We start from the raw sequence: 27,161 nt of genomic DNA on the forward strand, positions 1-27,161 counted from the left end.
CTGTCAGAAAGCCGCAGAGCATACAATTGCAGCGCACAGCTAACCATATAATTGATAACTCCCTAGTCTATTCACTGTGGGAATCTGTCAGTTAAAGTCTAGAGACACATACACACGCACACACTATGAAAATGAACTTACATAAGTCTTCCTGTGAACTGAATGCAGCCAACATTTTGATGTTTAATTGGCTGGGTCCGGTTTACCAGCACACACATGTATTTCAGCAGCGGCATGCTGTACTCTGGCTCTTTCTGACAGATCTATTTAGTCAAAAGGAGGTGTATTTTCCCAAGGTAATTGCTCAGAATCATGCTTCCAAAGTCAAACTGATTCAAACTTTGCTTATTCGTTCTTTGCAGACACACAAGTAGGACTATTTGAAAGCAAATGAAAAATCCATAGATCAATGCACAGAGCCTTTCCTACACAGTGCCACAGAGGGAGTCTATTTCAAACGGCTGGTTGTCAGCAGCAGTTACTGCCAGCATCTTTTTAAATATACATCTTTCAGAGTAATACAGGTCTTTGAGATAATGAAAGATTTGCAACTACTGTACTAACCAACCACCAACTTGAGTTAGGTATACTCCCACACAGAGCAAGGTTCTTGCTAAGTATGAGGAAAAATAATTGACAATTATTCAACTATTTGTAAATATTTTCCCTAGATTTATTGCTCTGATTGATAGGAATTGCCTGATAAAAGTGTGATTTTTAGAGACTGGTTTTGTATGTGGGCTTAGTGACTCGATGTGAAAGCATTTGGAAATGATTTCCCTACACCTTACACAGAAAACACAACCTCATATTACTCATTTTGTCCCTCTGTGGCTCCAAGTCAACAACTTTAACAAGACTTAGACAGTATCATCATGTATAACCCATGATGGCCACAGGTAAAACTAGTGTTTTACTAATCTACATTGCAGAATAGACTCCAGGTCTTTCTATTGTCAAAGCAAATAGCTACTCACAGTTTCATAAAGCTAGACTTGAATTTCAACAATGTAAACAATCATGGCGTACCAATTTTCCTTAACCCTCTCCCCCCAAAGACTATGCAGAAGAGTGTGGTTTTTTGTTTGTTTGTTTTTTAATTGTTCTTGGTTTTTTGTTTTCCCCCCAAATGATGATTCAAAACCATTTTGGTAAGTAGCTAACCTTAGAAGGCTTTAGCACTTAAGCTACTCAAGAAAGGATGCTGGAGTACAAAAGTGTTTCACTACAACCTGAAATCTTGTTACAGGCTGAATTGAATGGAAAAACTAAAGACCATCAGTAACCTTATTAGCACTGTCCAGCACAACCTTGTGCTCCGATGTCATGCAGGGGGTTTGCACCACAACACCCACTAACCGCTTTCTCCATCCAGCCACTTACATCAGGACTATATCACTGCTGTACTGACACTGTCAAACTGGCAGTTTTCAGAGGTGGTAAAACATAGACAGAGAAGACCTTCACCAGTGACAGAGAAAGAAAACATGCATCCTCTTCTTCACCCCCTGGGTTACAATCCCTTATGGTTTCTTGGTTGTAGTTGTCATTGTCAATTTTTCCTACCATACTCTATCAACCCCTGGACTTTCCCGTCATTGTACATCCAGGGTATTAAAAAGTTGACATTGTGACACATCTGGAGTGAGAGCACCCTGACTACCAGGAAAGATCAGCTTCCAGAATTAAAGCACTTCTTTCTGCCACCATTCCCAGAGTGTCCCTTCAAGCCCTTCATTTTCAAAGAAGATAATTATACAAAGGACTGAGTGGCATTGCAGCTAGTGGCACAAGCCTTCATCTCCTTGTTCACAGTGCACTTCAAAACCTGCAGGGCCTCCTTAAAGTTCATGTAAACATACGGTTATTTTCCCATTTATTTCAATTTTTCCTCTTCTGAAAATATAAGTTAATGGAAAAATATTTTTACAAGGTATTACTACACATTAATGATAAAACTAGTGAGCATTAGTTCCAGAAGGGCACATTTTCTGTAATGATGAAAAAGGACATATAAATTACACTGCAGAGCTTCCCAGGTCCATTTCTGGGCTGACCATGATTAAATTAACTACAGAAAGACACTTGACACCACCAGTGTAACACTTGACTGAATTTGGGAGTCCTGTAGGGATCTCACTGAACACTAGGATGTTAAACAAACCTGTCTTATAATAGTGACAACATTAATGTGTATTATTTAATACAGCAGGGTGCTTAGTACATTGTTAATGTTTCAACAAATCAAAATAAATCGTGCCTTCATCTCCATCTACATTTCAGCTAATAAAATGGAGTTTCTTCAAAATACTTAGCCTTGAAAAAATAAAGTCTTCAGCTTTTCAAAGGAACAGTTTTAAAGATGAAATAGCATGTTTTAGACACTCCAGCTACTATTCAACAAACACATTTATTAATTTGACTCATCAGACACCCATATTTCACCATCTGATCTGGAAGCTGTTTATTCAGTTAACTGTTTTATTCCTATATATTTCAGTACATTTTACTGAGTTCAATAAACTACTACTTTATCAATTCATTTTGTTCTTGTGCTGGTTTCTTCATTGGGACTTAATTTAATTTGATTTCACTGTAACAGATGATGTATAAGATATTAAAAACTAGGGTACTTTTGTACAAAAACTACTTGGAAATGGGATAAAGACATTCAGAAAAAAACATTTGCTGCTGATTTTTTTGCCTCTAAAAAAATAAAACTACTTGAAAGAAGAAAGTTAAGAGTAAGTTAATTGCTTAACAAACCATTAAAAAAAAAAAAAAAAAAACACAGAAAAGAACCAAGAGAATAGGGATGTTCATGCTAGTGAAAATTCCGGACTATTTTTAATAATTGGAGTTCTTAGGGGCATAAGACTTATGCATCATCTTAAAAGCATGAGTAATGTTTTTCACTTTACAGGAAAAAAAAAAAAAAGCCTGTATCAATCCTTTCCTCCCCTGAAATGATAATTTCCCCTCAAAAGACTTCAAGGTTCCTATAACATTTTCAGAACTACAAAACTGAACATTCAGAGTTGAAAACTTTAATATATGGACCAAAATGATCAGAAAAAAAAAAAAAAAAGACAAAATTCCCAACCCAGTAATAAATCTGCTATTCTTATATCCTTGTGAGAATAGTAAAAATCTCGTTGTTTTCTGTTTATCAGATTGTATAAGTTACAAATGTTCTAAAGGAATCTTTTACACCAGACAATTTATTTCTGTAGGCTAATTTTTCATAGCCACTTTTGCATTGAAACCTCCAGGCTTCATGAAGATTATATTTCTAGAACAATTCTATTTTTTTTATTTTTTTTTTTTTATTTTTATCACCTTAGTAGTCTTTTCCCAGCTGTATCCACAGGGGAATGGAAATACCCAATTGCAAACGTGACAGCGCTGACTTCTGCAAAGTAGCTTAATTACTCATTACGAGATTCCATCAACAGAAGCTCCGGTCTGTGGTTTTGTAATAAGTGCTGTTATCTTTCCTTGGATTTTCATTCCTTCACAAAGGGGAATATGGCAGTGCTTTCCACATCCACATTTTATACGGAGAGGAATGAGAGAATTTTAATGCATGAATTTGATGTCATTAACAATGCTGACAGCTGTTTAATCCCAGAGGAAACAACAGCTGAGTCCCAACTGCACAACCAAAAAAAAAAGTAAAATAAAATAAATTAACTCTTCAGTGCATCTCACTGAAGGTAGACTATGAATCAAGTGTGTCATGCCCTGCCCTACAGTTTTTGTCAATTAATTCATTACAGAATTAGTAACCTCCACTGGTATTAAAAAAAAAAAAAAAAAAAAAAAAAAAAGGCTACTCCATGCTGCCTGCTAAACTTAAGTTCAGAGAACAGACTTATTAAATGGTCCTGTTTTAAGTTTTCCATTAATTAAAATTCAGTCTTCCTCCCAAGTATCACAATGGGAAATAAAGCAATACAACAAACAATAATATCAAATACAAGTGTGAGTCTGAGTTCCAAAAAAAGTGTAGATGAATCCAAAAGGAATAATGTAAAAATACATTTAATACTAATCTTGCAGCAAAAAATAGGAAATACAACATGGGATATGTTACAACTCTGTTACCGTTTAATTTAAAATGGAACTTTTAGATATGAGCCAAAGACAGCAAATCTGCTTTTGTTCTGTCCCCTTCTTTCTCCCCCCCCATGCTAGAAGGGCTTTTTAAGGGTATGAAATGAAAATGAGTATTTATAATATGTGTATTTAATATATATACACACAGTTCTCCCCTTATCCACATTTTTTTCATTGCTAATGTTACCATTTGCCATGTATATATTTTTTGAGTTTTGCTGCTTAAATATTAAAGACACAAGCTATAGATGATTAAGACATATCTTTGCAATCTGCAGTACTCATGTACAGATAAAGCTTTATAAACCCCATCTTTGGAAGGCGTCCATTCGTTTAGAACACTAGACTTTAAACAGATGTCTAAAGTATTCACGTTATAAACAGCAACATTATATGAATTTAAATCTCGCTCTTTGTCTGACCATCCTCCCTTTAACAGCAGCTGTTTCCCTTCATCTGGGTGAGGGGCTGCCTGTGCAACTCACTGGGTGTCCCCTTTCCTGGGGACACGCTCACCCCCCTCCTCCCGTGTCCGATCCCTGATCCCAGGGAGGGCTCAGGGGGACGGATACGTCTGAGCGTGACAGCGTGAGTTGGATGAGCTCTAGGATGTGGGATAAGCAGCATGTCAGCAGGTTGATGAACTTGAATCCTGGCATCATGAAGAATACAAAGGTCTCCCTATTAGACTAAACGAGACAACTTTGGGCACAGTAAATGTGTTGCTCAAATACTTGATAATGAGACATATGCAGTCGTATTTTCTTGCAGTTAATATGGTAGAGGGTGAGGGGAAAAACAGATTTTTACCTATTGATGTTGGGAAACAGTTCATTCTCAATAAGGGAATATTATGTGACGAATGTGCCAGACTTTTTTTTTTTTTTGTGGTAATATTGCTCTTTGCAAATGGCACACATCCAATCCAATTGAATGTAATAAAATGAAACAATCTGTGCCATCTTCAATGGGTTTAATCCATACCATGTTAATGAATCCTTAAACAGACATGCACAATGTTTTCCTGAAATACATGTAGTTACACCGTGCTCAGTATACTTGTCAGCTTGAAAATAATTTCTACTTGAGAGACCAACTGCTATCATCATCCTATTTAGAAGCAGTTCATATTTATTTAGGAAAGAGAAATAATAATCAAATATAGAAGCAACTCATCTTACTCAAGGATGGACAGAAAAATGGCTTGGATCCTCTTAGGGATTTTTTTCCCCCTTTTGCGCAAGCTGCTTCAAAAATTTTCTTGTATATTTGTACTCATGCATTAACAGGCAAATGCTGCTTGTTACAAACTTCCAGTTTTCTTTCTGATAAACTAACCATTATAGTTGACAAGACTAAATGGATTACATTACAGGTTTCACACATTATAGAATATGGGTTTCATTAAACCGTTTAATAAAATTTCAAGTTATTAAATATGCCAGAAAAGCAAATATGTACTTGATGAAACACCCAAATACTAAGTATGGTGTGCATTTTTTTTTTCTTGTATTTAGATTCTGCAAACAGAACAAAGAAATGTAATGCTTCCACCCACAGCATTTACATGCTGCAGAGAGAAAGTTTTATGAACTTTCCTAAACACTTAAAATAAACCTTTTTTCCTTTTTTTTTTTTTTTTCTGGCAGATAGTGTTAGTAAAAACAAACTACTTTCTCCCACTGGAGAACAGAATTATCAATCAATAAGCATGTGAAAAACTTCACAAACATCCAGATACAACATATAAAAGGATATGTAAAGAACGTTTAAATATGCAGACACAAAGTCAACAAACCCAACAACTATCAACGCAACTTGAGGTGTATGACTCGTCCAATTGCCTGTTTGATGCCAGCAGGACTATACTGAAGCTGCATTTGAATTTATGTAATTTTCTGGTTTGATAACACAAGAGCAACAGGGTGAAGTTCCCCACCACTCAGAGGAAATCAGAAAACTTGATTTTCACTCCTAAAGTAATAATATAAAAGAAGACAAGTAAGAGTACTGATCTGGGCTACTGACTTTTAAAAATTATTTTTACGAAGGTGAAATAAATGTACTTATTAAGAAAAGAAATTTTTAAAGCAGAAATTTGGACAAAATGTAATATGCACACTGTGTTTGGCTCCTCTTAGTTTTAGTGTGTACTGGAATGTCAAAATGTGCAGCAAATTCACTAAAGCTGTCTTGGTTTGAACATGGAAAAATAACAGTTTCTGTACCGCTGAGGGACCCATAACTGCTACTGGGCACCAAAGAACATATAGATATTCGTTTTCTTGATGTAAAACAATGTCATACTGACTCACTGTTGTGATTAGGTTTATCTCATTGTATATAATCTTTGTTTTATTTTGCAGGAAAGTATCTCCTACTTGACAGTGTATGTTATGGGACTTAATATATAGCTAGATGGTTCTACTTTCCAAGGAGCAAAATTTGCTCCCTGTTTTATATCCTGGTACATAGTGGATTCACACTGATGGCTAACTCAGCTCCACCACATTGCTTTCTTATTCCCCCTCCTCAAAAGGGCAGGAGGAGAAAATATGATGGAAAAAACCTCATGGGTTGAGATAAGGACAGTGAGACACTTTAAAGGTGCATAACTTTAAAGGTGGAGAGAGCATTATGTTCTGAGAAAACTTCAGCTGTGAATGATTCTGGTTTAATAACCATAATTGCCTGTGGAATAATAAACCACAGCAGCAATGTGCTAGAGACTGTGTACACTGTTATTTTCTGATAGAACAATTTTATAACATTACAGAACATGACAATTTTTAAACTCAGTGTAAGCACATTAACTGTAACAGTTTGGGTGAAAAAAATGCTCTTTTTTTTTTCTCCAGATGATGATTGCTTACCTTAATAATGGGTTGCTGCCATAACATGCTTTATGTCAGGTTATCTTAAGAAACCACATGGAAATGTCAGTTGCGTTACTGCTAAGTGGCATTTCTGATACAGCACATCTGAGTAGCTGGACCTCAGAGACTTTGCTAATTTGTTTCTTGGTGTAATTCCAAGTGTTGGTTTTGAACTGAGAAAAGCTTTGTTGTGTTTTCTGTGTTGGTTATTAGAGAATTCTTATGTGTGTGTTCGTATGTTCAAAGGTAAGGAAGTCAAGACTATTGAATGCTCAAGCTGACAACACCTAGATTTGCATGACTGGTAGTAAGGTTATTCTCATTACAGAAGCTCTTCCTTCCCAAACTCTACGTGTCATTTTTCAGGGGCACTTAACAACAGTCATAAATCCATGCCTTCCCTGAGCTCAAAAAGAAAAGCTTAAAAGCATTTGTGGAGTCATCAAGAGATAAATACTGCAGATCATCACAGCCCTAAAGACACCCTTATGATGTTAAATTCTTTGACAAGGGATTAGAGCGCAAAAGATATTGAGTTTATTTTCAGGATTCAGTATTTCAAAGGATGAGAAGAAGTCAGAAATTAAAAAGAGACAAGCAAACAAAATACTAAGTTATAAAGACAATTACAAACAAAAATAAATGAAAAGTACTGATCAAATACTATGAAATTTCAAAATTCAGATACTTTCTCAAACAGTAAGAAATGGGATGAAAACCTATTACATGGTTTTAGTAGATACTGATAATCTTTTGCAGATGGAATTAAAAAAAAAAAAAAGATTTGTTGCTATTGTTGCTGCTGCTATTTTATATTTCTAGTAGTATTCCAGCGCAAACAAAAACTAAACAAGATTGCACAAGCATATGATAACTTGAAGAAGCCTTTTTAACACCACCAGTGGCTGAATGTGTACTTGAAAAAATTTTTCCGTCTTTCATAAGCAACAGTGATCTACTGCTGCCTTCTGTGTGCACTGGTTTTGCTAATTGCCAGTAAATTCAGCAGAGTCCCATCTCAGTTCAGGAATTCTTCAAGATATCAGAGATTATTCCTGGTCAGGAGTGGCAGAAAGCATCCTCTACAAAACATTTCTGCATCATCAATGGAATTTTTAAAGAGGATAATTCATATTTTAAGTGGAAAAAAATAATTCATAAGGCCTTGATGAGGATGAACAAGACTGAATATTGGCAACAATGGAAGTTTATGCTGTCAGCAGAGCTCAAAGACATATCTTAAATATGTTACAACCCAGCAAGCTTTGTGTAAACTTCCCTTTAAGACAGAAAATAAAATGACATCAAATTATAATGCCACTTGTTCTAGAAACTAAAGTGAATTTACTTTCAATGCTCAGATACAAATACTCACCCAAGTCTAAAATCCCACTCATTTAAAGGATGGTAGGCTTAAAAGACTATTTCTGCAACTGAGTTAAATGTATTGCTCCACTTTAAGACTATGGAAAGGAATGATAACTTAGAAAATCAGAGTAAGTTGGTGGGTGCTATAGGTTCTATCAAAACATGTTTTAAATTATTTCAGAATCGTAAAATCTTTCCATAGAGAGTGCTCTGAAACTGCAAATTAAATATCGAGCTTCTATGAACTGTATCCATTTTTACTGGAAGCATATATTTCCATGGGGGTTCATACCATCTTTTTTGTCTAGCTACACTAGCTAATAATGCAGTGAATTTGCAGTAATAGAGTAAATGTTATTTTGATGACATTATCTGATTAAATTAAAGATGACATTAAAAGGTCCATTTCAATGGGAATCAAAACCTCAAAAAGCAACTGTGGTTGAACATTCAGTCAGCTAGTCTCAGTCTTAGAAAGACTGAACAAATGCAACAAATAAAATTGAAGACAGACATTTGAGAACTGGAATCACATTTGCTTGTAAAGTGGCAATAAACCACTGGGACCATAGAGCAAAATCAAAGGTGGAAGCAACGGTCACTTTCCTCACCATGAGGTTTTACCAAATTACCCATATATTTATGGGTATTTATTTTATGGGTAAATACCCATGTTTACCCATATATGACAGGTTACAGAATAACATTAAGTGAATTATAATTAATTTTCTTGTGTATATTACTAAAGAACTTGTAAAATAAACTCATTTTATGAGCTACACATGCACATACAGAAATCAAGCAATTTTTTGAAAATCTTGACTTAAGCTTTCATAGAAAAAGTCTAATAAAACATCCTTAATGTGACTGAGTTATGAATTACAGAGGCTTTACAAGGAAAAATATATAAGATTAAAGGTATGCAGCATCTGGGCCCACAGATAAAATGCCACCTTCCATCACCATGAGCTGTGACATCTCTATTCTCCACAAATGAACTCATGGTCTCTGCAAAATGGCAGGTTCGGAGCACACAAGTATGATATTGTAGACCAGGCTTGCTACCAGTCTTTGCTCGTGGGAAAACTATTTTCCCTGTGACCTCACTAGAGGCATCTTTGCTCTTTATAAATTGCATGGTCAATGTAATTGACCAAAGACAAACACACAAAATCCATTACTATCAGTTTTCTCAAAGGTTGTGTTGCCGAAGTCCTGTTGCAGTTATATCCTTCAACAAATTTAAGTGCATATATTTCAGAGGCCTTCCCTCTCATTGTAAATATTCATATGCCTGGATTTTCACTTTCTTCAGAATCCCCTTTTTAAATTACATAATGCTGCTCCCACTCAGCATGTGAGGAGTGACCCCAGAGGCCAAGGGACCGGGCACGGAAGAATGTCCTCCCCAGTGTTGAGAAGTGGAACAGGCTCAGTCCATTGGTCAGGACACAAGCAGAAGCCCGCCTGTCTCTGCAGTTCTTACTAAAAATACAACTAAAGCCATATGAAGCTCCAAAATCAAAGTATCAAGAAATATTTACAAAAATAGAAAATATTTACCTTCAAAACACTTCTCAGACAAAAGCCTTTATAAATTCATAGGTTTGCAGTGCATCCATGTGAACAACATGTTCGAGATGTAAGCACTTTAGAGGAAATAAATTCAAGCTATGAAAACCATAATTATAAGTAGTTGCCCCCATACTGCCAACAGACTAATGTCTGTCAAAAACTACTACCAAGGTTCACCAACTATGGTACTGAGAAAAAAAAAAGTTGTGTTTTAAAAGTTACTTTATGATCATTACTAGTAAACAATGACTTTTTAGCAGATATTGCCATATTGTATTCATGTTATGTTATAATATAGTCACAAAAAAAATGCACCAGTGGTAGAAAAAGCAGAACAGGTATTCTTTAAAACTAACATATAATTTATAAGCCACAAACTCTAGGTCATGAATTGTTAAGGACATCATAAATGTTACGGCTACTACCTAACAATTATAACATATAAAGACATTCTGTCTATATTTATATAGACCTTGAAGAGCACAGGCTTCTATTGTTTCTAGTTACTTCCTGTCAAGGATTTTTCCTATTATGTTCTTTCTAAATTCAAATATACAATGCCACATTTCTCAAAACACTAGATTTAAAAAAATAAATAAATAAAAAATTAGCAGTCCCATTCAATAAATCCAACCCTATTCATTAGCCTTCCACAGATAGTACAGATTATACAGATGATGATATTTGTGCATGTGTATTTTCTACACTTTTTTTTTTTTTTAATTTGATGCTATTAAGACAGATTTTTATTTTTTAATCACAGAAGCTGGCCATAGCAATTAAATATGAAAACCTTTCGCTGTTTCTTTTAAGGCACAACATAACCAGTGTATTAAATTCTTAACTTTGTTGTTCTTCCTAGGACAATGAATAAACACCAAAAACTAGCAGAGTGGCTGAATTATTACTATAGTCTTTTGGACTTATGTCACCAACAGATGTATATAATGAAATGCAGCAAAGTAAAACACAGCACAACACTTCTATCTACCAATTCCACATCCACAAGGGTTACTTGCTCCAGCTCACAGATCATGAACTACATATGACATTAGGCAATTCTGAAGACTGTGCAACAGACTTTTGGAAAGGGCATCATCGTTTCACCAGGCAGCACAGCAGTTGCAGCCCAGGCCTCTGGAGCACATTTAAAATAGCCCTTAGTTAACAAGCACATATCTAGCTGAGAAGGGTTACCATGCCCCAATTAAAATTTTGACCTACAGCTGCCAATGGTAGAGCGTGCATTCTAACTTTCTTATACCTGTCCATATTCTAAGGTAAACTACTTTTTAAACACAAAAATCTCCCAAATTATGTTTTGACAAAAATGGAGGGAAGTATTGCCATTAGCAATAATTAAGCAAAAAATGTTGAAATATTATTTGTAAAATATTGATGTCCGGTTTTGGAGAAAGCACCACCTTATGTTGTGATTCACAAAAAAAGCTGCACCAGGTTGAAAGAAAAAAATTTGTTAGGTTGCCATATGCCACAAGTTCTTGTATACCTAGAAACATGTTTTTAGGTAAGACCATTAGCAATCACAAGATAAATAAATACGCTGCAAAAGAAACTAATGAATTCTGCAGGGTTTTTATTAAACTAGATTATTTTTCTTATGCCTAGAAAACTGAGAACCAGCTCAGCATCATGTGGGATTTGGAAAAAAAAAAAAAAAAAGCAAAAAAAAAAGTATGTAATCAAGTATCAAGCAGAAGAGGGTATTATCTTGAATCAGACAGTTTTAGGAAGAAGCCATCTGACTCAATGCTAGGTCATTTAAAATGCTTATCCCTTTACAAAATTAGTTACCACACCTTCATCTGTTTCTCACATTCTTAGCTACCACTGTTTTTATTAATGCATTCACCAGATCCACTGGCCTACAGCATCATCTTGCTGAATGGTATCTTACAATCAGCAGCAGCCCAGGAACACCAGTCCTCACTCTGGCAGAGGCAATGTTTTATTGAAACTGACATAGTCAGCACCTGGGGGGAAAGATTTGGTCTCTGTGGTTCTACTGATATTCCCCAAAGGGTGATCCAAAGATATTACTATTAGTACTGCAGGTCAGAGTCAAACACCTTGCATGTCCTCCAGATGGAGTAAAACCAGGCTTGGAAAGTGGGATTAGAACAATAGAAATGTGTTCAGCTGTGAAATTAAAAGTAGGCCAGCATGACATGCAACATTATGCGTTGAGCTGAGTCAAAAGCAGTAATTAGGCTAAACTAGAATATGAACATACTCATTATCAGAACAAATTTGTGTTTTGTGTCCCTCACAGTCACTCCTTGTAACCAAAGTGGTTGCCTACCCAGCCCAAAGCACCTCGTTATCCTCCCTACATCCTCAATCCCACCTGCAGTGCCCCCAGTCCTTCCCAGATTACCTAACTGCTCACCAGTATAACTCCATCTTTCCTTGGAGCCCCTGTAGAGTCATCTCTCCAGTGCCCTTAGCTCCTCCATGCTCCTGACTGATGAGGTGTCCTGGCAGCGGGACAGGAGGTAGCACTTGCTGAAGCCAACCTGGAGCTATGCCTCTGCCATCCGCCTGGCCAGGGCACATGCGCCAACTGGCAACCATGAGCTACAAACATGAGCTCCAGAAGCTGGATTCTTCCTACCTTTCCTGCAGCAAGAGAACTAATTTGAGCCTGCGTCTTCTTCATACCTGCCAGCTTTCTGTAATTTGGGAGGAACTGAGGTTTCTTGAGACTTCAAACAGATTTGGTTGAAACTAGCCTATGAGTTCACAAGTTAGTGGGAGGCATCGACTGGTAAACGTATAGACAAAATAAAAAGCATGAAAATGGAAAAAAAAACACAATTCTGTCATAAGAGAATAGATGTTAATAAAAAATAGCACCACAGATGCAGGTTCCAGCCTGTAAGGCTGTTGAAGTACACACAAGCTCTGTATCATTCATTTAAATAAACATTTGCAATATAGCTATAGAACAAAAAGCACATGTATGTTTACACACAGATGCTCATTTAAACAAACTAAATTGTCTATCCCAGAAAAATGCTGTGAAAACACACTGATCAGAAATGAACAGGAAGACAATAACTGACTGAGAATGAGAATATTTTATTTATTTATTTATTTTTAAGTGAAACCACCTAACCAAAACCCACAAGATCTGAGTATTTAAGTAACTACACGTTTCCCCTGCCATGTTCTGAAAAACAGCAGACTGCATTCTTTCCTTTGACTTCTTGTAGCTTGTCCTTGGTCACAAAACAGTAACCTAAGAAAAAAATGATTTAATTGCTAGTGTTTTGTCAATGACATAATTATATATCCACTGCGAGGTAAATCAACCTGAACTTTGCCAGAGAACAATGCCCCGAAGTGACTGTGAAAGCAGCCTAGCACATTATTTTAGGATACTTTTTACATAGTTTGCACTTGCAGATCTGAAATTAGGCTTTCACTTTAGAATACAGAGGAAGTAAAAACTGTTATAAATAGTTTATAGGTGCAACATTATTCTTTATAGTGACAAGGACTGTAGGATATGGGGCAGACCAATTACTACACTGAGTAATGCAAATATTATCCATTGTCTCTATTATAATAACAGGTTATCTGATTACAGCTTATGTTTTCTGGTCTTAGCACAGACTATTCTCCCATGGCACTGGTAGTACATTTTAGAAATTCATTTAGAAATTCAGGAAATTTGAAATTTCTTTATCAAAGCACGAAAATTAACATTCCTCATAAAAGTGTTCAGCTGTACTCAACATTTTCTCAACAGAACCTTCCAAAAGAAAAGGGAACATCTTTCCACTCGAATGGGCTGGTGCTCAAAATCCTCAAGGCACCTGCCCTACAATAGATGCAGAAAATTAGCTACAAGGGAAGTAATAAATGCAGCCAGAAGAGTTTTTCCTCTCTTTTTTTTTTTTTTCCTAAGGTTTTGAAGCTAATGACAATGCTTCTGTCTTTATTGCTTCAGGCATAAGCCAAGAGTTAAAATCTAAGTGGCTTGAGAAAAAACAATATTTATCAAACTTGTTTGGTTGCGTATTTCACTGGATATTTTTCCCCCCATTTCTTTAACAGAAGGCTAATTTGCTCCTTGCATTTTAAAGGTTAGTAGTAAAAAGCATTTAAAATTACTGGGGTTTGGCACCACAGAAAGACTGCCTCCTGAAGCAGAGCTACTGTCAGTCTGCACTGGGTGAAGCATAGCACTGGCATTGCTCACCAGCCATCACACAACCACTGTTTTGGTACGTCAGGTTTCACAAATTCAAATGGCTTGGAATTCTACAAAATCTCCTGATACTGGCAAGTATCTCAGCAAAGAAATGCCACTTCAGGACCAAAACAAAAATAAAGAGGTTCCTGCAAAATTCTGACCATAAAACAGAGGTTTGAAAAGTTATGGTCTGTGGATTTGTGAAGGTCATCGGAGGTAAGGAAGACTCGTAACAGTAGTATCAAAAGAAGTAAACTGAAGATGGTATTTTGAGCTCTGCTTGGCACTGCTCAAAGTAACTTGTGTTTTACAATTGATTTCAATATGGGAAGTAACCCAAAGCCAGATTCTTGGGACAGTACCAACCTAAATGCCTTCATAATATTACCTTCTCCCATAAACTGTTACTTTATTTTGCCACAAGAATGGTATGTTGAATACAAATGAAAGACGATGTGGTCCCATCCTGAATGGGAAGTGAGCTGTGTCCTGCAGTCATAATTAGGGAGGGCAGTGGCCCATGAAATCTTTTCACCAGGAAAAGATGCACACCATAAAAATATCTGCAATCCTGTGGTATATGGTGTACTGTTTTATAATCAATATTCATTCATAACACTCTATAAATGGGCATTTTGTAACCTGATGCTGAATTTAAACTGCACTTTGTTTAAAAAATGATTTTGAGGGCAATCAAGGACAAAGGACAGAGCAGGAGCTTAGAGCTTCTGTACTGATATAAGCCAACACAATGTGGATGGCTAGAAAAAAGCTTTTCTGTTTACCTGTACTGAAACCTTCAATTGGCCTTTACATGATGAAGTGTTAGAGAAAAGATCCAGTGTCTTTGAACTAAGTTAGGTCAATATTATATGCAGGACAGAATTTTATGAGGGTAGGGGCAGAAAGCTGTCACTTTCTTTTAATTTCAATAAACCACACACAGCATCTTTTAAAAATTAACTAGCTCATAAAAGTTCATCAGTCCTGAATTGTAATTAATTTCTGTATGCAGAAAGATCATTTGCCCATAGGTGTTGCTTACTCATTTAAATCAGAGCCATTGCAGCTACCTGACAATTCTATTAAAACAGTTCCTTATGAAACCTAGCTTTATTTAACAACTTAACACTGAAGCATTAAGACAAAATGAAGGTACCCGAACACTAACACAAGTAAAATTGCTGTCTGCCATTCATTGATGTGCTGAGGTAGAACAGTGCATTGGAAATTCCTTATCTCAACTACAGTGTAAAAATATTCAAACAAGTGTGGAGACAAACTCTAAATGTGTTGCCCTCAGAATGGATGGGGAGGGAAGAGAAGGATAAATATACTATATCTACCTCAAAACAGGGGTGACAATACCTGTCTCTCCCTATCCAGGAGAACCATTTTTATACATTATGTATGTATACCTCAGCTTGGGTCCAAAAGCAATTCTTCTACCATAATGACATATCCAGTATTATTAAATATCAAGCCTTTTAAGAAATTTACAGAAAATAAATTTGATAATTTCCCACAAGAAGCTGCTGCTCTTTGTACTTAGCACACTCCTGGTACAAGCTTCTCCCATGCTATGGGACAGAGCGTGTGTTTTTTCAGCTATGATGATCTCCTGTTTACTCAGAAGCAAATACGATGTGGCATGTTGGTGGACTGTATGCCACTTACAGCTTTAATACACATTTTTTGCATGGCAGATAAAATGCATTCTCTTCCCCTCCTGGCATATCTCTGTGCTAAGTGAACACAGGAGCAGTGCCCCAAGCCCCACTGGAGCAGCACCCACCAGCAGGTAACCTTACACTCCCGGTAGCAGTTTCTCAGGCCTCAGCAAAATACATTTTCACTATCACAGGGACAAGTTCTCCTAAACCCTGTGGAAAATCAACATCTCAAATGCCAAGCCTTCACATTCAGGATTCAGATACCTATGTGTGTAACTAGAGCCTCCAAACTTAAAAGTTCAAAGCTTTCGTATCTTTCCAAACCGGATCCAAGCAGGGCTCGTTACATCTAAATAACAGTGTCTGCAGAAATTTCAGGAATAAATAGTGAGTTTGACCTTGACTTGCTCCCTCAGTTTCCACTGCAGAGGAAGCTCTGAGCTTCACGTTGGCAGGGATAGGCTTCTCTCATCTATGCACTTGCCTTAATAACAGCTTTTGTAAGCTCATCCAAGAGAGAAGAGAATGGTAATATCTATAAGGAAACAATATATCTCACTCGATCTTCTCTGAATTACAAATTAATAAAATAATACCACTCTTTTGTAATTTTAACATGAACTACATATGAAAGAAATATATTCAAAACACAAGACACCCACTCCTTCCCCTCATTTATTTGTCAAACAAACAAAACAAAAAGCCAGGTAGCTAAGTCAAGCATTGAAGTGTAAGAAACATCATCCTCCTGCCTTGCTGTGGATCCACTCTTTGTTTTGAATTCGGCACACTTTTGGCAAGGTATAAGAAGTATGGAAAGGTGAAAGAGAAGAAATGAATTTTAATGCAGATACACAGGGAGGCAGAATTAACCTAGTACAGACAAGCATGAAGTCTGACCTATCTGAACCTTTGAGTTCTGGGCTTTTCAAACTATAAATTATTTTATATATTTCTAGATAATGCCGTGAATTTAACACGCACTTCAATATTCCATTGATACTTTATTTTTTCCTAGTCTTAAACACAGGTGATTTTGCTTCACTACCATCACTTTTATTTCTATCAAATCCGGTCAAAATACATTTCCAAAAATCAAGGCCTTTCTCTGGCTCATTACAGATAATGACAAGCTGCTAGCTAGCTCATAACATTCCCAAAAGTTTCCTCTCCAGAGCAAACAGATGATTTTAAAGTATCCACACAAATACCACCATGTAATAAATGTTGACTTTTCACATCAAACTAGTTGTAGGTTTAATAGAGACCTGCATTTATCCCAAGTGGCATCAGGCTCGCTGGTAAAATTATTGCAATATTGGGTTGTGAAAATACACAAAAAGTACTGACAACACAGAAAGGACCTTAGCACAATATACACATGTTGGTGAGTTCAAAAGGCATCAGAGACAGCTTTATTAATGTGGTAAAAATAGGATCTTTGAGTTTAAGAAGCAAAAATACCCATAAAATAGCACTAACTCACCAGCCTCAAAATATAAAAAAAATTTGTCTATACTTGAACTCCTCTTCCCAGTTCACCTCTTGCGACATAATGAGGCAGAGAATGCCCTGCAATATTGGACACGTGTAAGAGATAGCTGGCTTCATAACCAAACTAGAAAACAGAGGCTCAGCATACACCCCGCCCCCAGCTAAACAAAGTTAAGTTACAAAAACCATATTGTAAAGACTTCTGGAATTTTGTTCTGAGTTTTCCTGTAATTGTAACGCAGAAAGCCCTAATTACTAGGGAAGAACAAGTGCAAGCGGAGGATTCTTCCCCCCCCCCCAAGCCCCAAGATCATATTGCGGAGGATGCAAATACAATCTATGGCAGGAATAACAAACGCTTTATTTTCCAAGTGCTCTCCCATGATTTATGAAAGGTGTACCTCACTGTGGGAAGATAATGCCATTTGAAATGGTCCATTTCATAAATCTATCTTCCTCATCCCTAGCTGCATACAGGACTACTATGAGCTCCTGAATCCAATAACATTTTCATCCTCTATTGACAAAAAAAAAAAAAAAAAAAAAAAAAAGGACTTTGTTTGGAGTGAGGTAATGATGCAGTTATAGAGGAGCAGCGGCTAAAGCTCTGTCTCAGGGGCTTTCGTTGGCAGTGCCATACAGCTGCAAAGGAGAGGAAACTAGTATAAACAGAAAGAAAAAATAATCAACACACACTACATCCCTTATGTCCTTTTACTTCTAGTGACATTAATTATAATGTGTACCTAATCCTCTGTATAAGCACATAACCAAATGTTTTGCCTGTATTTTCTGTTCATTCTGCCATAGATTTATCACTGGGAACCCAGCTATTTCCTATTCATCTGTTCACCGGCCCAGTATATCTGCTTGTTTATCTATCTGTAAGAATGCCTCCAGAAAATGTTTTTTTGCCAAATGTAATGGTTGCTGTACTCAGGGACTAATCATAAACATAACTGAAATTCATTGTACTGATTTTTTAACGTTTCAATTAATGGCAAAGGATAGACAGAAAATACTATCCTCAATGTTATGGAAGGGGTTTGAGCTGAGACCAAAAACCATTAGAAGCAATGCTTGGAGAATGGGAGAACAGGGAAATGAGCAGGCAGAAGATGAGATGAAATGTCTCTGAGAGCATTTGATACGTAAATACAGCCAACAGAAATATTTAAGAGGTTTGCTATTATTATTAATATTCAAGAAAGAGGAGCTGGAGGCACCACAAGTTTCTCATTTCATTTCTGAAAAGGTAGTTGTCCTACTCATCTTTGCCATCTCTGACATAGAACTGTAGAAAAGCAAATGTCATTAAAGAAAATTAGTCATATATCAAACAGTTTTAGATAGCAGCCTGGGTTTTGCTTTTGTTAGGAGCTGGAAGCTCTACGCTAAACTGGCAGTGTGTTCACAGATTTCATGAGTAAATTTTGGCAGACTTCTTACCCTACTGAAGTGAAATTTAGTGCTTTGAGCAAATTTCCCTCTGAGCTTTTGAGCAATGACATTTTTCTACACTCTACTACCCACAGTTTTGGAGCCTGATAAATGGCCTTTGTAAAACATGAAATTTCCATGGCTTTGGCAAGAACTTTACAAAACATATACATGTTTTGAACTGTCACTCTGAGATCTTAATTTACATACTTTGACTTGTGCATGAAAAACAATTTCAAGGTCAGATTCTGTGAAGAAATACTGGGTAACTCCATTAAAAGTCTACTGGCACTATGCATATTTATTTTTCTTCCCCATAGTATGCATGGGATCTCATAAATCAGGATAAACAAACACAGAGGTCATATATAGGTGTGTATGTGTGGTGTATGTCTGCACACAGCTTGAAGGTATACTGCAAATTCTGGACTGCCTCAAGAGTAACAGCAAAGAAACACCACCCCTTGAAACATGTATTTTTTCCAGGGATACAAGGTTGGGACCAAAGCTTGGTCATAAAAATGAAAAAAAAATCTACAGTTCCTCCACATTTGTGGAAGAAATCTCCCATGATGTGTGCAGCTCCAAGTGTGTAGGGCTAATTATATCAATGAAAAAAAAAAAAAAAAAAAAAAACAAACAAAAAAACACGTCATGTCTCTGATGTCTCTGAAGAGAGAAGATTTTATCAGAGACTGAAAGTTTCATTGCAAACATTTGCTAGATTATATTCTGAATGCTTCTGGAAATGAAATAAGGCTATATTGCCTTACCAACGCAACTCATCATATCCACGATTGCTGGCTTTTCTATTTGCTCTTCATCTGCTTAGAATCCTACTACTCTTGGAAGCAATGAAAAAACCCAAAACTCATTAGCCATGAGTTTTTATATAACACCAGAGGCTACAGATTGTAGGAGTGGATCTCTAAAACACAGAAGAGCTACAAAAGGCTACAAAAGCAGTGCTGCTAAAAGAATAGATACGAGTGCATACAAGAGCACGAAAAGCTATTAATTTTGAGAGCAGAGGTGGCTTCTTTGCACTGAGATGGACAACAAACTGTAGAAGGCCATCCTATAGCAAACTCTAGGCAAAACTGCTCCTATCTTATACTTTTATTTTTTTTGGAGGGGGTGTGGAGGGGAAGGGGAGCACAGGCATTTGTCTTTTTTCTTGGGAACCGCAGCCATGTGTACAATGTGAAATAAGAATACTGTATTTAGAGAACCATTTTGAATTCTATTTCTCTAAGTAGAACTGTACAGAAATGAATCTGATGTTTGTTGAAGCACCACAAGCACAGATCCAACATCAGTGTTTGTGTAATACAGCTCCTGAAACTGAAAAAATGCATCAACAAATGATTTTAATACTATGACTGTACATTAATTAAAATATACATTCATGGCTTTACTGAAACATATAAATACCATGGTCAATTTAATGCATAGTTTTGTAAATTTGATTGCCTTAAAAAAAAAAAACAAAAAAAACAAAAAAAAAACTTCACAGATTGTTGTGTCAGAACTACCTCTTCTGGAGGAGTCACGATTTTATTTATTTATTTATTTATTTTAAATTCTTCCCTCTTTGGATGAACCTAAGGTCAAACTACTAGCATTTGAGATGTAAGGAAAGGATTGTATTGCTTTTTCTGGTGCCCATGGACACTAATGGAGATCCGCGTACCTCATTTCCTGAGAAATCATCTGCCATTGTGAGCTATGGGCCAAGGTCAGGGCCCTTCGCACACTGTTTCAAGTTTTGATGGGACAAGGCTCCTAGCCTCCCTGTACCCCAGACCAAGTAGACTTCGATCCAAATACTACCTCAGTGCTTCTGACTGACACGCATTGCAGGCCTTTAAGACTGATTGGATGTTCACGATCAGATTTCCTCTTAATAAGCAGCCATGATAGATATCTACCAACATGTTTATGTCCCCAAGGAGAAGTGGTGAGGATAAGAGGTGCATAGCACAGGACAGTAGTTTATCACTACTAATAACTCCCCGTTGTCCAAATTACTGTGCTCTGGTAAAAGTTCTGTTTCCTTTTTGACCGAGTCAAGACGATGAAAGGCTAGCCTGCAACTTGGCACCGAACAAGGCATGAGAGAATGAGCAAGCTGAGGATCAATACAAACGACATAGAGGTGACATTAATCGCTTGGAGCATTAATAGACCATGTGAGAGTAGAAACTAGCTTAGTTTTGAAAACCAAGGGTGTTTGCCTGCCTTTTGTGATCCCATTTTGCTAGAACGGCCACAAATGTTGCTTTTGTCTGCTGATCAGCCTAGGACCAGACTCTGTCTGAGAGGCGGCAGCAGAAGGTTTCCCTGGGGTGTTCTGCAGGAGGTGAATGCAGCATTAGGCACCCCGGGATGTACGAGATGAGTTAGTAGCGCTGCCTTTTTGTTCCATCATTTTTAATACTTGACAGCAGGCTCTGTGGCTCTTGATGGGTTCATTGTATTTATTCTAAGCTTAATAAACACAACAAAAAACACACCACAAATGAATCAAAATCTAAATATATAAAACTGCAGCTTTAAAGCTCTCTTCTATTGTCCCTCCTCCCCACCTCCAAAGCCACTCTTGATCTTTTACATCAATCACACTTAGACCACAGCTTCAGTATGTTCTTTTAGGAAGATCAGCGATTGTGGGATACTTTATGATTCTGGAGCAACAATAATATCATAAAAATAATATAATAAAATGCAAAATTTCTTTAGGAAATTTCCCCACAGCAAAGACCAAACTTGGAGCCTCAGCACTTGTAAATGGCCTCTGAGAGCCCCCTGTAGTTATTTACGGGTAGAGTTCGAAGTAGTTTCATAATTCTTCCTGGAGATGTTTACCTTCTGAATACTCTTGCTAATGAAATTAGCTGGCAGTGCTTTAGTTAAGTTTTGCTCGCAAGATGTAGGCTCTGTGTAGCCAAGCTGCTTGGGCCCGAGCTCACCTCCATTCTAACACTGGCAGTATATTTATTTTAATGTTTGACTATCTACCAAATTTTAGAGAGCTTGTTTAATGGCCTTTTCCAAAAATCTTCCATTCATTTCTTTAGTTTCTCACTTTATTTTGAAAAGAAAAAGGGAGAGAAATCACAGTTATAAAAACAAAGCCAGCAGAAGGGAAAATATTCAATACCTAGAAACTGAAAATTTGAGTATTTGCTTTTTATGGGGCACTGGAGTCTCCTAAAATACAGAACTGCTAGAAAACTTAAATGCTGAGGACAAAAAAAGTTCACTCAATGGCTATGCAAATATACTACAGTTTTGAATAGCTTTGAAAAATAATTTAAATACTTGTGTTTCAATTTATGGTCCTAAAATGCCTGAAAAACACATTCCTACTTTTTAAATGGATTTTTTTTAAGTGAGTCTTAAATACACTTTGATTATTTCCATTCTTGACATTATGCCTACTCAGGCATTTTGTACAGCAATTTGAAAGCAGAAAGGCAATTCCTAGCAATACCAACAGGTATATATTGATTTAACAAACACCTCCTCTTAAAGATGCACTTTCTTCTTCTCATGGAAAAGAAAATGTGAATTTAAACTGAATAAAGCCAAAAGCTAAAACACATTGTCTATAATGATTTCTTTGATGGAGAAAGCTCAGGTTCAAGTTCATTATCTTGGTATTTTCAGAGGAGCTTGCCTGCAGCTCTTAGGAACAACATTTAACTGAATTTTATATGTGAACATTAAAGAAACAGTAATGCACAGGTATAAAGTAAATGATCAAACTGGAAGTAAAGTGTACAGCTTTCTCCCTGTTAGCCTACACTGTTATTATCTTTTCAGAAGATGTCAAAACCTTTTCTCAGGATTTCTCATTTTTCATACATTTTGGAAGTAGGTACAATTACTTTAACAGCTCTCTATAGCACTAAGACATCTGTAGCAAAATCCGTTATTTACTTCAAAGCAAGAAGATTTTGAAGGTAGAAGGAAATGGCAGGCAGAAGCAGAGGTCCAGAGACATTGCTATTAAACTTCTGGGTTTAATGAAACACAAACACAAAGAATATTTTATGTAAATCTGTGTACGCAGAAGACAAAAATGCATTTGTAGGCACATATATAGTATAACACCAGAGGCCAGAGTGATAAGCATTCTCTTTTCAATTCCTGACTGGAGCTTTAGTGTAAAACAAACTGGAATGCACATACCTAAAGTCATTACGTTATTTCATCCAAGTCTGACTACTGACTCAATTTCAAGCACATCCCCCTGATCTCTTAAAACTAGGACTTGCATGAAAAGTAGACTGAAGCATAAGCCTTGCGATAGCCAGGAAAACACGTGCACCAACATATATTCCCCACACACTTGGAGCAGGCTCAGTGTGAAAGGTACAGATATTGTGCTGCAAAGGGAACTGCACTTGAAGGCACAAAACTCACAAAGGGCAGGACCATAGAAACCTGCTTGGAAATTGGACACAAAAGTCATCACAGCCCTGCGGCTGCCATAATTTATGTCTCAAACATTTATGTTCATCCTCCCCTTTCCCTCCTCCTGCTTTTAAATTTTTCAGCTCTTCAAGAAAACAAAACAAAATGCTCTTCTTGTAGCAGTCCATCTGACAGTCATAGTGGCACAGCTAAGAGCACATCAATGTCCCAGTCTGAAACTGTACTTTCAAAAGGTTTAGAAACAAATAAAAACTAGCTAGGGAAAGAAGGATAAAAAGTTTCTCCCTGGCTCAAATTCCAAACATTTTACAGGAGTCCAAGTTCTGTGTTGGCAAAGAAAGTAGCAGGACAGAGTCCTGCGAGCAAGGGGAAGCAACACAACATCACTTACACCCAGGGCTGTGTTCAGGTACCGTAAGTTTTTTGTTTGTTTGTTTTTGTTTTTTCCTGTTTCTTTTTTTTTTTTTTTTTGGCTAGTTACTTTTGTTTTTAAAAGCAGGATGGGAAGAAAATACAGCTGGGGTTGGGTGGTGCAAGTAAACCATTCTGTACCAGTCCTGCAGAATCTGCATCTCTTTTCCTGAAGGGCCACCACTTCCCAGTCCCCTCCTCAAGCTGACTGAGTTGTGCCAAATCCGATATCTAAGATGCTAAAATATATGGTATAATTAAAACAACACACCAGGGCCTACAATAATTTGTGTCCCCAATGTTTAGGCCCTTCATCTTCTGATGTATTCACAGCAATTTCATTTCAATACCATTGTAATTACTTAGTGAACAGAGACATTCCTCTTCAACAGCAATAGCAAAATACACTTTTACTGTGTTTTACTGCAGCTAAAAAAGGAATCATATATAAAATCTCAGACACAGACAATTAATCAAGCTTAACCGTAGCCTAATAACAAAGCAAGTAAAGTGGAAAATATATATGCTGGCATCCCACCATGCACTGCCACACTTTAAAGAAGTGTGAAGTCTTAGTTTTTGTCAGGATTATAGAAGAAGCTTCAGCAGCATGCACCAATATGCATAATAAGCCATAGAATCAGGCATATTCTTCACTGTGCTAAACTACAATTATCTAATTGTTAATTAGACACAAAATAAGCTGGAAAGTTATTTTTCTGCTTTACTTCTGTGTTCAGGGTTCAGCTTCTAGTGATATCTGTCAGGTCAGGAATAATCAAGTTTCTAACCTTTATGGTCCAGGGAGAGGGCTGCTGTGCAGCTAAATACAGAGAAATAAACCTAAGGAGAACTCTTCTGAGTGACACCATGCTACTAAGCCACAGCAGCACTGGCTTCCCAGGTGTAACACTTTCTGGTAGCAAAGCATTGCTTTGGCATTTATACAGAATTGCAACACCTCTGCAGTTAATGAGTAGCTACATCTCCACTAGCCCCTGCTGGATGCTGATGGGCAGCTCCGTGCATGCCACCTCAGATGCTACTCACCCCATACTACCGTCAGCTGGAGCACATTCATATTATCACACAATGGGAGCAACAGCATAGTAGGACTGGTGTTAAGGTGTTGGGGACACATCTTTCACACTGTGCTCTCAAAGACCTCCACAAAACCTGGAGGCCATACCCTTGGAAAGCCTCAGAAATGCTGAGATGAAGCATGGGTGGTATGACAGGACCTACACCACCACAGATTTGCCACTAAGGTATCAGCAAAACTTTGCTTTGTAAGAAGAAATAGCGCAGCTGCTAAAAGCATTAACTCTTACTGGCAGCGTAGCATTGATAAGAAAGGTTGAACACAGAAGCAGCACGTGAGAATTTGGGTACACAGCTCATGGTTCTGAGACACAGCTACAAGGAATGATTAAGATAAAAATATTTAATGGATTTGTGTGGTACTGGATTTTGCTAAAGGGATAGTTGAAATCTGAGTTAGAAGAGACACTTTATAGAACCGAATACACACTAAACATTGCAAACACTGCTGACAACTATGTTGCTTCCAGCAAGTTCAGAACAGAGGTTTATTCTTCCTTTATCAGATTTGCCTTCCAAGTCTCCTTAGAGCAAAAGCACTACCACACACACACAGTAGCCTCATCTTAAAAAAACAGGTCTGTTTAGTAAGTAATCCTCTGGAAAAAAAAAAAAAGGAGGGAACGTTAAAAAAAAAAAGTGGAGATAAGCGCAAAATTTGGCTGGAAATGTGGGCTATTTGTCAAGCTGTAGTGATTGCTAATCAGATATAGAAACCTGGATGAAAACAAAAGAGGAAAAAAGAAGGAAGGGGGAACGAGGAGGAGAATATGAATGAGACTGAGAGCAGGTATGAAGAAAAACTTTTTCCTCTACAATTATATAGCAACAACAACATGAAACAAAAGTAAAACATGTTCACTGTAACTGAGGACAATGCTAGCATGGTTTGAAAGTCAGCAAAGAGTAGTTGTACATACTTTTGTTAATACATTCCACTAGGATTTCTCTGAGCACTAGAAACTGCTCACTGGTTTTGCATAATAAAGCCAACCTGAGATCAGACACAACAAAACTCCATTATTCCCATATGTATTTCAGTGAAGAAGTCAGAAAGCGCTCTTTGGAATTACTATCATGATCAGCACAGAAGGGTTTACAGATGTAACAAAGCTAAAAGAAAGCAAGACAGACATAATCTCTCCTTCATTTCCTTCCTAGAACAACTAATTTTTGAAGGAGAACTCACAAAGATTAGTGGGACAGAGCCCCAGTCACAACCAAGACTTTCATCACATCTTTTCATTTACAATTCTAGCAGATTTGCTGAATTATTGGAATATGGCTGGTATGCACTAAGTGAAAACAAGTGCTCAAAGGAAAATTGCAAATAATCTTTCAAGGCTAAATAAAATTTACTTGATGCATCTGATACCAAAAGGGAGTTACCTGGGATGGTAACTACTCTGAACCCTTTCATATCAGGCAAAAAAACAACTTTTCTATTTTTGTTTATGACACTAAGCATAACAAAATAACTGCCTCCACATTTACCCCTAGCTTGCATCACAATATTTTGCTAAAAACAAACAAACAAAACAAAACACTAGAAAAACCCTATCCCCATGAGTTATTTATAAGTCCCCACCTGTCTGGAGGTGACAAGCACTCCAAGAGGAGGCCTCCTGCCATATCAAATTCTAGGTTTCTAGGACTCTTGTCATTTGACCCTAGAAAGTAAGAATTTATGAGAGAGGACATGTACACATAACAAATGCTTTACTTAAGTCATTTTTCCCATCTCTCCAATGTGGCACTTCAGCAACCCGGGTAGAGCAGCAGATTTTCTAATTTATTTTTTTTTCTTCAAATTTATACTTTGGGCTCCTAATAATCAAGGGATATTTCCTATCATGGTAAAGAAGGAATTTCTTTCTTTAATATCTTTCTGTTGAAGCAAGCAATGTCACCTTAACGTGTCAGGTAGAATTTATTTCAGTGAGCTAACAATATTCATTTCCTTACCCTGGTGTTCCTTTTAGCTTTGAGAGTCTACACACAGATTTCTCTGAAATGTAGTTCATTTTAAACATAAGGAGGGAAGTGGAGGACAAACTTATCTCACCAGAAAATCTTTACAGAAGCATGTGTCCCTGAAGAAGAAAGGCTTTATGCTTATAATTTCATCCAATATTTCTTTTCAAAAGTTTGAATAATGGGCTTTACAGAATGCCTTTTTGATACTAACTGAACTTTACAACTAATAAAACCCTCTTTCTGAGCTTTGTTACTTATGTCTAGAATCCACAAAGTGTCTTTTATAAATAATAACCTTAGCTAATTATACATAGTAAATAACCTCAGCTTTCAAGCCTCCCCATATATCATTTTGCTAAATATTAATCACAGCTTTAAGCTGTCTAACAAGCTCCTAAAAGCAAGACGTTACCGAAGAGATCCCCCACTATAAGGAGTCTCAAACTATCCATCAAAACCCCT

The 27,161-nt window shown here is 37.0% G+C and overlaps 1 protein-coding gene across 8 annotated transcripts in view; it reads right to left on the minus strand.

Annotated features, from left to right (window-relative positions):
• WWOX (WW domain containing oxidoreductase) overlaps positions 1–27,161 on the minus strand; it is a 563,654-nt gene that overhangs the window by 181,301 nt on the left and 355,192 nt on the right. Inside the window, exon 9 of one of the 8 annotated variants that reach the window (XM_084533266.1) lies at positions 13,021–13,200. The exons of the other annotated variants lie outside the window; for them this stretch is intronic. Coding sequence (XP_084389392.1) covers positions 13,186–13,200 — 15 coding nt within the window. The 3' untranslated portion in view covers positions 13,021–13,185. Of the gene's footprint in view, positions 1–13,020; positions 13,201–27,161 lie in introns of those variants that run through there. 8 annotated transcript variants of the gene reach the window in all.

The sequence above is a fragment of the Aythya ferina genome, assembly GCF_964211825.1.
Source record: "Aythya ferina genome assembly, chromosome: 12".
NCBI classification, from domain to species: Eukaryota; Metazoa; Chordata; class Aves; order Anseriformes; family Anatidae; genus Aythya; species Aythya ferina.